Source organism: Megalops cyprinoides, chromosome 16 (assembly GCF_013368585.1).
Source record: "Megalops cyprinoides isolate fMegCyp1 chromosome 16, fMegCyp1.pri, whole genome shotgun sequence".
NCBI classification, from domain to species: Eukaryota; Metazoa; Chordata; class Actinopteri; order Elopiformes; family Megalopidae; genus Megalops; species Megalops cyprinoides.
The window spans coordinates 6,930,603-6,943,324 of record NC_050598.1 but is presented as its reverse complement, the minus strand read 5'-3'; the positions used below and the strand labels follow the sequence as shown (position 1 = coordinate 6,943,324).

The 12,722-nt window shown below is 42.0% G+C and overlaps 1 protein-coding gene and 2 non-coding genes across 4 annotated transcripts; 1 reads left to right on the top strand and 2 right to left on the bottom strand.

Moving 5' to 3' along the window:
• Nucleotides 1-1,344: 1,344 nt before the first annotated feature.
• On the bottom strand, nucleotides 1,345-6,681 carry snapc2 (small nuclear RNA activating complex, polypeptide 2). Of its 2 annotated transcripts, none has more exons than XM_036548550.1 (5): nucleotides 6,638-6,681; nucleotides 5,494-5,723; nucleotides 4,749-4,922; nucleotides 3,486-4,158; nucleotides 1,345-3,157 (listed from the first exon to the last, which is right to left on the bottom strand). In XM_036548550.1, exons 2-5 carry the CDS (start codon nucleotides 5,704-5,706, stop codon nucleotides 2,418-2,420), a joined length of 1,800 nt encoding a protein of 599 aa, XP_036404443.1. In that variant the 5' UTR covers nucleotides 5,707-5,723; nucleotides 6,638-6,681; the 3' UTR covers nucleotides 1,345-2,417. The 2 variants fall into 2 exon arrangements, with proteins under 2 accessions (XP_036404443.1, XP_036404444.1); XM_036548551.1 differs by lacking the exon at nucleotides 6,638-6,681 and adding an exon at nucleotides 6,440-6,491.
• A 232-nt stretch (nucleotides 6,682-6,913) lies between these two features.
• On the bottom strand, nucleotides 6,914-6,995 carry trnal-aag. The gene has a single exon. It is a non-coding gene; the product is annotated as a tRNA-Leu (tRNA).
• A 3,344-nt stretch (nucleotides 6,996-10,339) lies between these two features.
• Nucleotides 10,340-10,413, top strand: trnan-guu. The gene has a single exon. It is a non-coding gene; the product is annotated as a tRNA-Asn (tRNA).
• The last annotated feature ends 2,309 nt before the right edge of the window (nucleotides 10,414-12,722 follow it).

Genomic DNA, 12,722 nt, shown 5'->3' with positions numbered 1-12,722 from the left:
CCCTGCAGAGACAGGCAGAGACAAGAAACATAGCTGACCCAAGCGTACTTCAACTGGGATACATGTATGAATCAAATGTGGCAAATGTTATGAAGATTATACAACCAAGAAGCTAGAAAAGATGTGGGGAAATGTGTAGCCTAGCTGTACTTCATTTTATAGAAACCCAGATACAATATTAAAAAAAACCTAATTAAATCCAGTAATAATCATAATGGCTCACTGAAAAAATGTTTCTTTAACAACTGACAAGTGACATACACTATAAAAACTTTCTGCATACCATAACGTTTTCCTGCATAATCTCAATGATATCAACCTCTGGCTGCTTCCATGTCTTCTATAGGAGAAACAAAAACATGCTTTGGTCTCTTCACATAACAACGAAAGACAGCACTGGGGTATTCCACATTCAAAGCCATTGTCAGATACAGATATATTACGAGGGTCCTTTCTCTTCACCAATTAAATGACACAATATACTGTGCCCAGCATTTTTTGCAAGCAGTGCTCACATGCAATGAGGCATTTACATTACCCAAGCACTTATTTCTCTGGAAATTCATATTCCACTCAGAAGACATGCAGCATGCAGGTCTTAAAATGTACCTTGTATGGGATCCTGACCACACATCCAGAAAGTCCAGGAGCTACACCTGGTTGTGGTCAGGCAAATAAGCCGGCCTGTCCATTGCACATGACGTAGTTCCACGGCAAGAACGTTCCATGGTGTCAGCATGTGCAAACATGGGGGTGTAAATTTGTGCAGGGGTGCACTGTGTGGGGTGAAGGAACTGTCTCCACAGGGCAATGTGTTGAAGCCCACATCAGTAACAAAAATAAACATGACTGGCATCAGTACTGCTCTGCAGCCCGCACTACCACACCTCCGCCTCTGAATTGGCACACCTGCGCGGCCTTGTGTTTCCCACGTCTGTGCTACACTCTGTCTGCCGTACTGCCAGAACCCGCTGAACTTGGTCCCATCTACAGTCCACAATCCATCTACTGTCGCTTAGTGATGTGCCTTTTAATACCTGGAATACAATGTAACATTTTGAAATTTGTGCACAATTTGTAAATTTTTCTGTATTTATAGAAACAAAAATGAAAAATTGACTTAAATCAGTTTATTCTTTATTAGTGGTTGGATTCAAAAGCTCTCCTTCTAATACACTGAAGACACATGGCTGTATTTGAAGCAACCAAGGCAAGGATGAGGTGACTGACAGCTTTTCTTTCTGACATTCAAACCTTTATTCTGAAATGTTTTCTGGAAAAAAGAACAGTGAAGTTAACATTACAGCCATAGCAGCAAACAAACCACAAAAATAACACCTGAACATTACATAACAATAAGAACTTTAACAAAGAGACCTGTCTAAGTAAAATAAAATGGTACAGCAGCAGTGCTTGTTATAGCTCCCAAACTGCCTTTACTGCACATGATGAAACCCAAAGTTGTTGAACACACCTCGACTTACAGCCTTTGTCACCATTCGCCTGACACAAGACCGTACAGAACTACGTAGGTCGAAACACTGCTCACAAGCTTATGTTTCTCAAGGCTTGTTTGGGAAACCACCACATCATGCAGGGGTATTACTCCTTTATCAGTGCATCTTTCTTTTGCCCTGCAACTGGAAATGAATGGATGAGTGTCTGCCTCCTGTTGGTTTTTACCTCAGTAAAGCCATATCAACACCAATTAATCCAATCTAGATGTAAAGTTACTGGGCTCTAGTGGCTGCATTTTGACATGGAACCATAATATTACATTCTCCATGTTAAACTGTACATTAAATTCTTCCCTTACTGCAAAACAAGCATTAGTATTAAACATGCTCCTTCTACTGAGCTTTGCAAATTTGGCCATGATGAAAAAAATGTGCTGCATGGACAATAAGTTAAACAGACCTCTATACCGCTTGTTTGCACCATTTTTAAACCATGGCATCCAAATGACCCTCAATCGGCTAAGGCTGAAGTGAAACAACAACTACTTGCAAATCACGGCACTGCTGACATTTCTAAGTTCTGAGAACCTGCTGTTTGACCACACTTTTACATCAAAGTCTACCTCGGCTGTCTTTCAGCATAAAGATACAGAAAATGTTTTTCAAAAATCAACTTAAAATGCCACACAAACAATTATGTACCCTTCACGACCCAACTCTTTTCAGTACAAAATATAAACTACTTATCGTGCAAAATGAACCAGCCCAAGTCATAAAAACTACACAACTTCTTTGCATTATTTTTTAATTTACTCAATTCATTCGTTCTTCAAAAGAATGCAGACAGTTTGAGCTGCCGCTCTGAAGCCAGCATCTTCCTGCAACAAAGCAATCTTCCTGCCCTAACAGCTATGACATCATAGCCCCAACATCAGTGCAGTGAAAAGCACTGGAGTAACATCATCCTTCAGGCGGCTGAGGCTTTCGCACCAGCAGCTTCATGGGGATCATGAATGGGTTTAGTGGGCAGACACCTGCCTTGGCCCAGTCTGCCTTTTTCTTTACAGTACTCTGGGCTGGCGGATTTGCGCTGTGTGGCTGGCTTGTGCTTTGCTGCGTGGTGTGTGGGGCCGACTGAGACACTGCAGATGAGGTCGCTGCTGTATGCACCGCTGGGTTCTGTGCACCAGGCTGGTCAGAACGTGCAGGCTGTGGTCCTGCTCCGGGCTGCCTGCTGGCTGCTGCAGTGGCTGAGGAGGCTTTACTCTGACCGGTGCATTCCATTCCGCACCTCTTCTGACCTTCAGGAGTTACACCATCAACATGCCCTGTTGCGCAGTTGCTCTCCTGATTGGTGGGCGCCTTCTCACTAGAGCAGGAGGCTTTGCCTTCAGTCAGATCGACAGACACAGCCCTCCCAGAGCTGTGGCTGGCCACTGAGGCTGGTAGCTGGCCGGCTTCACCTCCGTTCTGACTGGAGATCTCTCCATCTTGCGTGCGTGTCCCTGAGGGCGCGTCTCCGCTTACAAGGTCCGGCTGGGGGTGACCCTCCTGACTGCTGCTTTCAGGGGGGCGGGGCTTTGGTACTGGAGCTGTGAGGCGGGCGTGCATCTCCCACATGTGCTCCTGCAGTCCTTCACAGTCCAGCAGGGGGATCTCTTCTGGCAGGGACAGCAGCAGGTCCAAGATCACAGCACTCTCTGGGAGGATACAGGCAGAGGAGGACACTTAAATTACTTATATCTATATAATCTAATCCAATATGAATATGAATGAGGTGGCTAGGCTGCTGGACTTGTGAAACTTTAGAATCTGGACTTTGCATTCATGTCCAAGGAAGGACACTAATGCAGCTGTAAAAACTGGTCATATAGAAATTACATACTGTTAAAGTAAGATAATGCTATCTGCTACACAAACAACTTAAATCATTAAGTGAAAGAGGTGGGAAAGCAGTAGTGATGTCACAATAACCCAAAAATAATGACTCACAAACATACACATACACACACACACACTCAAACTCACCCATAGCAGTGAGGGGAGGCCTCTTTCCTTGCTTGTTGACCGCATTCAGAAAGTGATAGATGTTCTTAAAATTAACGACAAAGTCCTTTTGCTTCAAAGGCCTCTGGAAGGTCTGCTGAGCAGATGCTGGGCCCTGACCGGTGCTGGAGGAGGACTGCTCTGCCCCCTGGGCGGGCCCTCCAATGTCAGCAACAGCTGCTTGTTGGGTGGACGGGCTGGATTGGGCGGACGTGGCTCCCTGCTGATTGGGGTTCTCAGGAGCACAGCCAGGGGCCAAGAGTGGGGGATCGGCCGCGCCAGCGGATGCAGACCCTCCTTCGGACGGGTCTTGAGGGGTGGCGGCGGCGGTGTTGGCAGAGCCTGTGCTGGGGGACAGCAAGTCACACGCTGAAGCAACGACGCCGGGGCCGGCCGCCGCCCGTGTCGACCGCTGGGGCTGACCTTTGAGCCATTGGGAGAGGGCCTGGGCTTTGGGCGTCTGGCTGGACGGACGCCTGGCGGACACCCGCCTCCTGCGGGTACCGCACTGCGACGGAGTCTCCGCCTGCAGTCTGGGCATGGGCCGTGGCGGAACCGTCCGGAGATCGGCCGGGAGATCCTGACGAGCCTTGAGAGGACGGGGCGGATCCGAGTTCAGCAGGCTGCACGGCTCCGTGGCTGCGATCACCAGCATCTAATGGAGAGAAACACACAAAGGTGGGACACACAGGCCAGCAACACCATCTTAGTGAGGAGTAACACCCTGAAGGCTCAACTGTGGTCCTCTGGGTTAGGTCTGAATCAATTCCAACAATACACTTAACTCCCCCTTGATCTTTTCTGTAAAAGTCACCTGGGCTCTTGGTTGACAAATTTGCTGTATCAGCATAAAACAAAAATAAGTACCAAATAAATGTCAATACCTTGAGGGAACCATAAGGGAACTTACATGAGGGCCATTTAATAACCTTTAAACGAAGCTGACAGCTGACTCCAGTAAAATGCGATGCTCCAAACAGGTTGCAGAAGGCGCAAGCTGTAACACTGTTGCACTGTAAATTATGCTCAGGGTGTCTGCTACACATGTAATTTCTCATGTAATTTCTGTGATCTCATGGGGGATTCAGTTATGAAAATGAAGCTTTTTGCACAAATGGACAGACAAATACTACATGCTAAGCCAACCTTGATGAAAATGGAAAAAAAAACACAAAACAAGCAAGCTACCCATGTAATGAATCACTAAATGGACATACTGAATGATATGCACAGAGAAAAACAGACCTGTGAGAAAGCGGACGAGATGGCACCCTCCAGAGAGCCTGCCATTCTCTGTGCCATCTCAGACCACACCACAATGGGCACCTTCGCTCTCTCCTCCTCCTGCCTCCTTCTGTACAGGTATCTGCTCACCCTCTTTGCCACCTTTCCCTTCAGGAACCGCACCAAACTGTCAATCTGGTGCACAGCCATTCACCATACAAAACAAAAGGAACTTGTCAAGATCCACTGTCTTTTCATCCAAAAATGTGCACAAATGAAATGAACATCTTTGGGTCGAGTTTGGATTGATCAATGTGAGAACTGGTAACATGTGTACCCCAGTGGTTTGCCAAACCATTAACCAATGTTTGTCTGTGTAGTTCTAGTGAAAAAGCTGCACTTCTCCTACAACTACACAGCATTGACAGCTGGATGTCATTCTCACCTGGACTACTTGGTTTGTAGCTATTCTGGGAAAACATCAAAAATGTGCATGATGCGTTGTTCTAAGCTAGATTTGTACCAATATTCAAATTTCCACATTGTCATATCCTGATGGTAATACGGCAAGCTTTTTTTGCTAGTCCTGACTGTAACACACTTGTCATTCCTAACTATTATTTTTATAGTCTAATACAAACTTCCTCAAACTTTGTTAAAGTATATGTTTTTCAGGCATGTAAGTCACACGGACAAAATCCTCTGCTACTGTTCCAGTTCAAATTACACTGGCCCTTCTCTCTCACTTAAGGGACGCACTGTGTACCTCCTCTACGGAACGCTTCGGGAGTTTCGCTTGCAGCGCGGCCACGTCCAGCTCCGTACGGTCGCGCTGCTTTCTCAGTTCGATCAGGAGGCGGCGCCGCTCGCTCGTCTTCCACACACACCAGGACTCCCGGGCTCTGGCGTGCCGCCTCTGCTCCGCCTGCTTGCAGATGAAGCGCTGAGGGGCATTTCGCTTGCGGGCTGGTGGCTTCATCGCGTCACAGGAGACAACTGAGGGACATGATACAGAAAACCTAAATGCTAGAATGCTGCACCCTAATACGTGTGATGTTCGGCACAAAACGTTAAACAATTTTGCCAAGAAAAGAGTTTACCATTTTGAGGGTGTAATACATTTGTGAGGTTCACACTCAGCTTCAACACTCAGGTGTACACATAACAAACAGCACACCTCAGCACTCAAAATGGTCTCACACCTCATTGCGTTGCACCATAGAGGCCACTCAATCATTTTTCCCATGTGAAGGGCAGCCAACAGGGCACTTCCTCTCGTTTTCGCCACTCTAGAGGGCACTTTAGCGACGCTTTTTTAACCATAGGGGCACCAGGGGGGGAGGGGAGGGAGGGGCACCAGGGGGGGAGGGGAGGGGAGGGAGGGTCGCCCCCCCCGCCAGTGGGTCTTTCCTAAATGAAGACCTAACGTAGCTTACTCGCACCGTTGCAATCTCTTTAAACTAACTTTAATGTAACTACACAAGCAAGCGTGAAGAACCATGTGCTTCTTCAAGTTACACAGATAGCTACCTATCTGGTAGAGTGATTAGTTAACTAGCTAAATTGACATTAACTGTGCAATTTCACTTGGTATAAAGTGTATTTATCCAAACTGTGCCAGCCAGACAGTGGTGTCTATAGCTGGCTGTAAGCCCACTTCATTGACTGTCAGCAACAGAAGCTAAAGTATGAACTAAAGAAGTTAACGTTACCTTAAATCCTATTGGCAAGGCAGCTACTAGTTAGTACTAGTTAGACTGACGTTTTTTTCCTCTCGGTAATACATCACAACTGCTTACCAGACGCTCTCATCCAGTGTACTTAGTCTAGTATCAGAGCGTGTGCAACTTTTTATTGATAAGTGGCTCGAGGGAACAGGTAATTTAGCTGACAAGATAACTCGTTCCTACCTTCATTGCTTGCTAGTTAGCCTTCCGGTGTACCCCGCTGCAATACAGCCTGACAAAACGCGAGAACGTACATCATACGACACAAACTACAATATACGGGTAACAAAAAGGCCCAATAAGTACGGATACTGGGTACGCGTTTTGGAAATTTAAATGTTAGCTACCGCGTCACCCTTCTTCCCAGGATTACCCTCTTTCAGAGTAAATCGTGTGTTTTAACATTTTACATCACGTGTCGTGTCATGCTGATAGGCAGGAAAACAAAAACATATATCTTGGCAGCGGTGGGATTCGAACCCACGCCCCCGAAGAGACTGGAGCCTTAATCCAGCGCCTTAGACCGCTCGGCCACGCTACCAGCTATTAAAACCTTGTCAAGAATTTCTTTAAGTACCTATCAGACTAGCTATTAGGTAACTAGCTACGTACTCTGCACTCTTGAAAGATTCTGAGTAGTAGTTTCTTGTCTGAAATGAACAAATTAAAAGTCTATGAATACACATTTCCAAAATAAAGTGCACTAGGACAAACATGCTAATCATTTGCAAAAAGGCTTAGATACTGAAAGGTACCAATCACATATTTTCTGTGTCAGACAACAATGGAATCTGCAACAAAGTAACTTGCCGCAACCACAGTATAATTTAACTGTGCTTCAAAAAGGGGAAAAAGCATTCTTCTTTTTACACATTTGTTAATTTTAATTGTTAATGTTAACATATCAAACAGTTCCTCTCTTTTTTCAAACACCTCAGCTGTGTTGTCAAAACTTATATTTATGAAGTGGGTATGCATAAGTGGGAAAAAGCACCAGTGAAGGTCTCTGCAGCACAATTCAAAAGATGAACCATTGAACCAATCAGAGCCTTGGCATAATACACAATGTTGAGAATGTTGATAAATGAAACATTGAGTAACTGAAACATTGAATATTGGACCATATTGGTGAATATTATCCAGTGAACCAGTCAGAATTATGGAATAATGGACAATGCTGGAGACTGCTGAGCAGTGAACCAAACAGAGCAGTGAAACTTAAAATTACATTCCACAAAGGCAATGACACGGTGTCCGTCCATATGGACATTAAGTCCACGTACTAAACATCCAAACATCTGTCAATTAAGTGAAATGACTGTTGGAATGTGTTTTACAATCACTTTATACTTAATACTAGCTCATTAACCCATGCTTTGCTAATACACTGCATAATTTGCATGAGTTAATTAAGATATTGGTTCATGTGAGTTGAGAACTGTAAAGTGTCACTATAAAATGAAAGTTTACATCACTGCTTCACTCTTCTCTGTTCATGTTTTACTGAATGGTTTGACATACTGCAGGACACCGTAGGTCTGTATTTGTTATTCGTCATGTGCATTCCCCTATAGCTGCCAAGTATGATTATCAACTGAGCTGTAGATTAGTTTCAACTTTATTGTCATTGTGCAGAGTACAGGCACAAAGCCAATGAAATGCAGTTAGCATCTAACCAGAAGCGCAAAAGAATAGTATTATTTACAGATAAGTGCAGGTACGAGTAATTACTACAGTATAAGTGGCGCTATATCTTACAGTATGTACAGTGTTACTAGTTATATATGCTAGTATATGCTAGTTAGGTGAACTGGGAGCTGAGGGAATTATTCTGCTTTTCATACTGCCAGGTTCTCTTATCACCCCTCCTCACAAATGACATCTGACATCCGGTACCGCAGTTATACTCAGTGTGTTATACTCAATTGGCACAGTTGTTCTGTCTCAAGAACAATAGCCTATTCATTTATTACAGCTATCTTATGTTTGCTACTTCACAGAAATGATGTTATATCTGCCAGCTGTACAACAATCAAGGTAATCTTTCAGGTGTTCTGATGCTGATCTCAAGTTATTTTTAATTGCTTTTGGATCTTGTGGGCTTAAATCACTGCCTTCCACACTTCACAACAATGGGATTATTAATGTCGCCAGACAATGCTGAAATTAACCAGTGGTTTATTTTTATGAAGGAAATTCACTGAAAAACTTCATTAAAAGATCACACTTTACAGATATGTTTATATGTAACTCAAAATGACTAATATATTTAAATATTATATATAATACAAAATTGATATTTTAACTTCAAGTAAAAGTCAAGTAAAAAAGTCGGGAATTTATAATGTCAACACACCGTTTACTACGATTTGTGCTGCATCGTTCAAATTTGTGCTATACTGCCATCTTCTGTTAATTTTGTGAAACACTTTTAAAACTTTGAACTACAGTTTACAAATTATGGTAAGAATGTGATAGAATGTGAACCGAAATTTTCAGATATTTTTGGGGATTAACGTCACAATCCTTAGTTTTTACAAAATAAAGAGACACATTTCCGTTTTTCTTCAATTACCTTCAAGTAACTTGGTTCTCTGGTTTATCAATAAAATTTTAAATATTTACATATTACATAACATTTACATACAGTACCTGGCCGAAAAACAAACACACTAAAAGACTGACTGCCAGTTGGCTAGCGCGTTCGGTTGTTATAAAGGTTCATTTTTCGGCTCCACCTAGGAACGTGTCCTTTTCAACTATTCAACTTTACTCAGTGCATGTAAATAATGCACAGTGTCTTTCAAAAAAAAATCCAATATACAGGTTACTGTCAGAGAACACAAACAGCTATGATAACACGAATTAATGTTGCTAATGCAAAAAGGACACCTTTAAATTTTCACTTTTAAAACTGAAATTCCCTTTCAGTAGTCTAGTAGTTACTAGTAAGACATGAATTGCCAGGAAACTTCATTAAAAGTTTCATTTTTGACATCGAGAAACTCGAGGTAAGTAGAAATTCGCATAATCACGAATGCGGTGAATGATCCCACTGAAATCCCTTGGTCTGATTAATAATTTAGTTTTTTTTTTTTTTACTTAATTATGTAGATGGGTCACATATTCTGAATTTCACTTATAAATTAAAAGTAGGAAATGATCTGATACAAGTATTACAGGGTAAAAGCAAGAAATACTGAATATGAAGAAAGCACATATTAGTTATTAGATCATAAAATTGTAACTGCCCACACACCTTTTACTACAATGTCTGTTTCATTTGTTTTTTAACATCATTACATTACAACATCACATATTCACAAGTAAATTAAGACACACATTAATGAGTAACTGGAGACACTTTCGTGTTCTTTGTGTTCAAAGAAACACAACTAATCAAGCTAAACCCATTCTAACCGGCTGAACTGAACACAAACTCTTTCCTGTCTCTCTTACACGATCAGGACGATCGCAACGTCATTCAGAATAGTGGACCACACATCAAGGCAAGAACTGCAGAACAGTGACTAATGTTGCATAGTTTGTACAATACTGCCACCTTCTGTTTTGTGATATACTCTTTAAGCTTTGATCCGTATAACATTTACATTATTTAGAATTAAACAACTGCTTTATTTCCATAGTCCTCATAATCTCAGAAAGCAAGCATAAGATGATATAGTAATAGTTTACGGTCTATCTGTATCTGGCAATTAACGTCAGGGTTGGTAGCCTTTTACAAAACGAAGAGTGACAAGTCCAAATTTTCTTCAAGTGACTTGGTCCTCCGGGTTATAAAGCATATAAAATTTATATTTGTGGAGACTTGTATATTTGGCGGAAAAATTAAAAGGGCAAGATTCACAATCTTACATTACAACAGTCTCTGTGGCGCAATCGGTTAGCGCGTTCGGCTGTTAACCGAAAGGTTGGTGGTTCGAGCCCACCCAGGGACGACTCCTTTTCAACAACGTAACTCAGACCAATCAAAAAATATCTCTTAAGAGAACACAAGTAAATATCGTTACACAAATGCAAAATAGACATACTGGAAATATTTACATACAATATAATAATATATAGTTAATATTAACTTACATTTCGTTTTCTAATTGGAGCTTGGAGCTACTAGTTAATATTATTTGAATGAATGGATAATTAAAATCAAAAAGTGGGATAATTGGGAATATCGTCAAGCCACTTAGCCGTGAAAGAGACTAATTTATCTTAGATTACCTTCAAGTAACTTCACCATTTAGGTATTGTAATATTCATGAAAGGATTTCCTGAGAACTGCCTCATTGTGGAACTGTACACATCCTGTCCCCGTACTGTCGCTATACTTGCTGTATGCACTTTTGTAAGTCGCTTTGGATAAAAGCGTCTGCTAAATAAAATAAATGTAAATGTAAATAAATGTAAAAAAAGACTCACACCTATAAAGGTCTCTGTGGTGCAACTGACTAAAACTGAAAAAGCCAAAGCTTGTGAGTAATTGAATATACTGAAGTGAATTCTCAGGGACACCTGTGTAAAAGATTCAGATGATATACAGGTCCTTCTCAAAAAATTAGCATATTGTGATAAAGTTCACTATTTTCCATAATGTAATGATAAAAATTAAACTTTCATATATTTTAGATTCATTGCACACCAACTGAAATATTTCAGGTGTTTTATTGTTTTAATACTGATGATTTTGGCATACAGCTCATGAAAACCCAAAATTCCTATCTCAGAAAATTAGCATATCATGAAAAGGTACTCTAAACACGCTATTAACCTAATCATCTCAATCAACGAATTAACTCTAAACACCTGCAAAAGATTCCTGAGGCTTTTAAAGACTCCCAGCCTGATTCATTACTCAAAACCGCAATCATGGGTAAGACTGCCGACCTGACTGCTGTCCAGAAGGCCATCATTGACACCCTCAAGCAAGAGGGTAAGACACAGAAAGAAATCTCTGATCGAATAGGCTGTTCCCAGAGTGCTGTATCAAGGCACCTCAGTGGGACGTCTGTGGGAAGGAAAAAGTGTGGCAGAAAACGCTGCACAACCAGAAGAGGTGACCGGACCCTGAGGAAGATTGTGGAGAAGGGCCGATTCCAGACCTTGGGGGAGCTGTGGAAGCAGTGGACTGAGTCTGGAGTAGAAACATCCAGAGCCACCGTGCACAGGCGTGTGCAGGAAATGGGCTACAGGTGCCGCATTCCCCAGGTCAAGCCACTTTTGAACCAGAAACAGCGGCAGAAGCGCCTGACCTGGGCTACAGAGAAGCAGCACTGGACTGTTGCTCAGTGGTCCAAAGTACTTTTTTCGGATGAAAGCAAATTTTGCATACCATGGTTTACTGACCATGGTATTACTGTGCTCAACTGGCCTGCCAACTCTCCTGACCTGAACCCCATCGAGAATCTGTGGGATATTGTGAAGAGGAAGTTGAGAGACACCAGACCCAACACTGTGGATGAGCTTAAGGCCGCTATCGAAGCATCCTGGGCCTCCATAACACCTCAGCAGTGCCACCGGCTGATTGCCTCCATGCCACGCCGCATTGAAGCAGTCATTTCTGCAAAAGGATTCCCGACCAAGTATTGAGTGCATAACTGAACATAATTATTTGAAGGTTGACTTTTTTTGTATTAAAAACACTTTTTTTTTATTGGTCGGATGACATATGCTAATTTTTTGAGATAGGGATTTTGGGTTTTCATGAGCTGTATGCCAAAATCATCAGTATTAAAACAATAAAACACCTGAAATATTTCAGTTGGTGTGCAATGAATCTAAAATATATGAAAGTTTAATTTTTATCATTACATTATGGAAAATAGTGAACTTTATCACAATATGCTAATTTTTTGAGAAGGACCTGTATACATGCACTTAACGAACATAGTCTATATCCAATCTCTGGGTAGGAGAGTCTGATGTCCTCACATCTTATAAACTGCTCTGGCAGAGTGTGCTAAATGACAAAAGTGTACATGGAAACACCAGCAAGTAATTGATAGGTAAAAGGCATCTGTGAATGTCTCTACGGAGCATGGTTTTAGACTGAAAAACTGGTGGTTCAAGCCCACCCAGGGTCCTTCCTCTGAACACTTTTTCTCATAAATAATAATATATATGAAATAATAATAGTAAAACATTACAGTACATGGTAAACCTAAGAAGAATACCACAATCTACTCTGCTGTGTTTCATATTATAGAGTAAATATATGTCCATGATAGGAGCTGCTCCACATTTGTGTTGCATA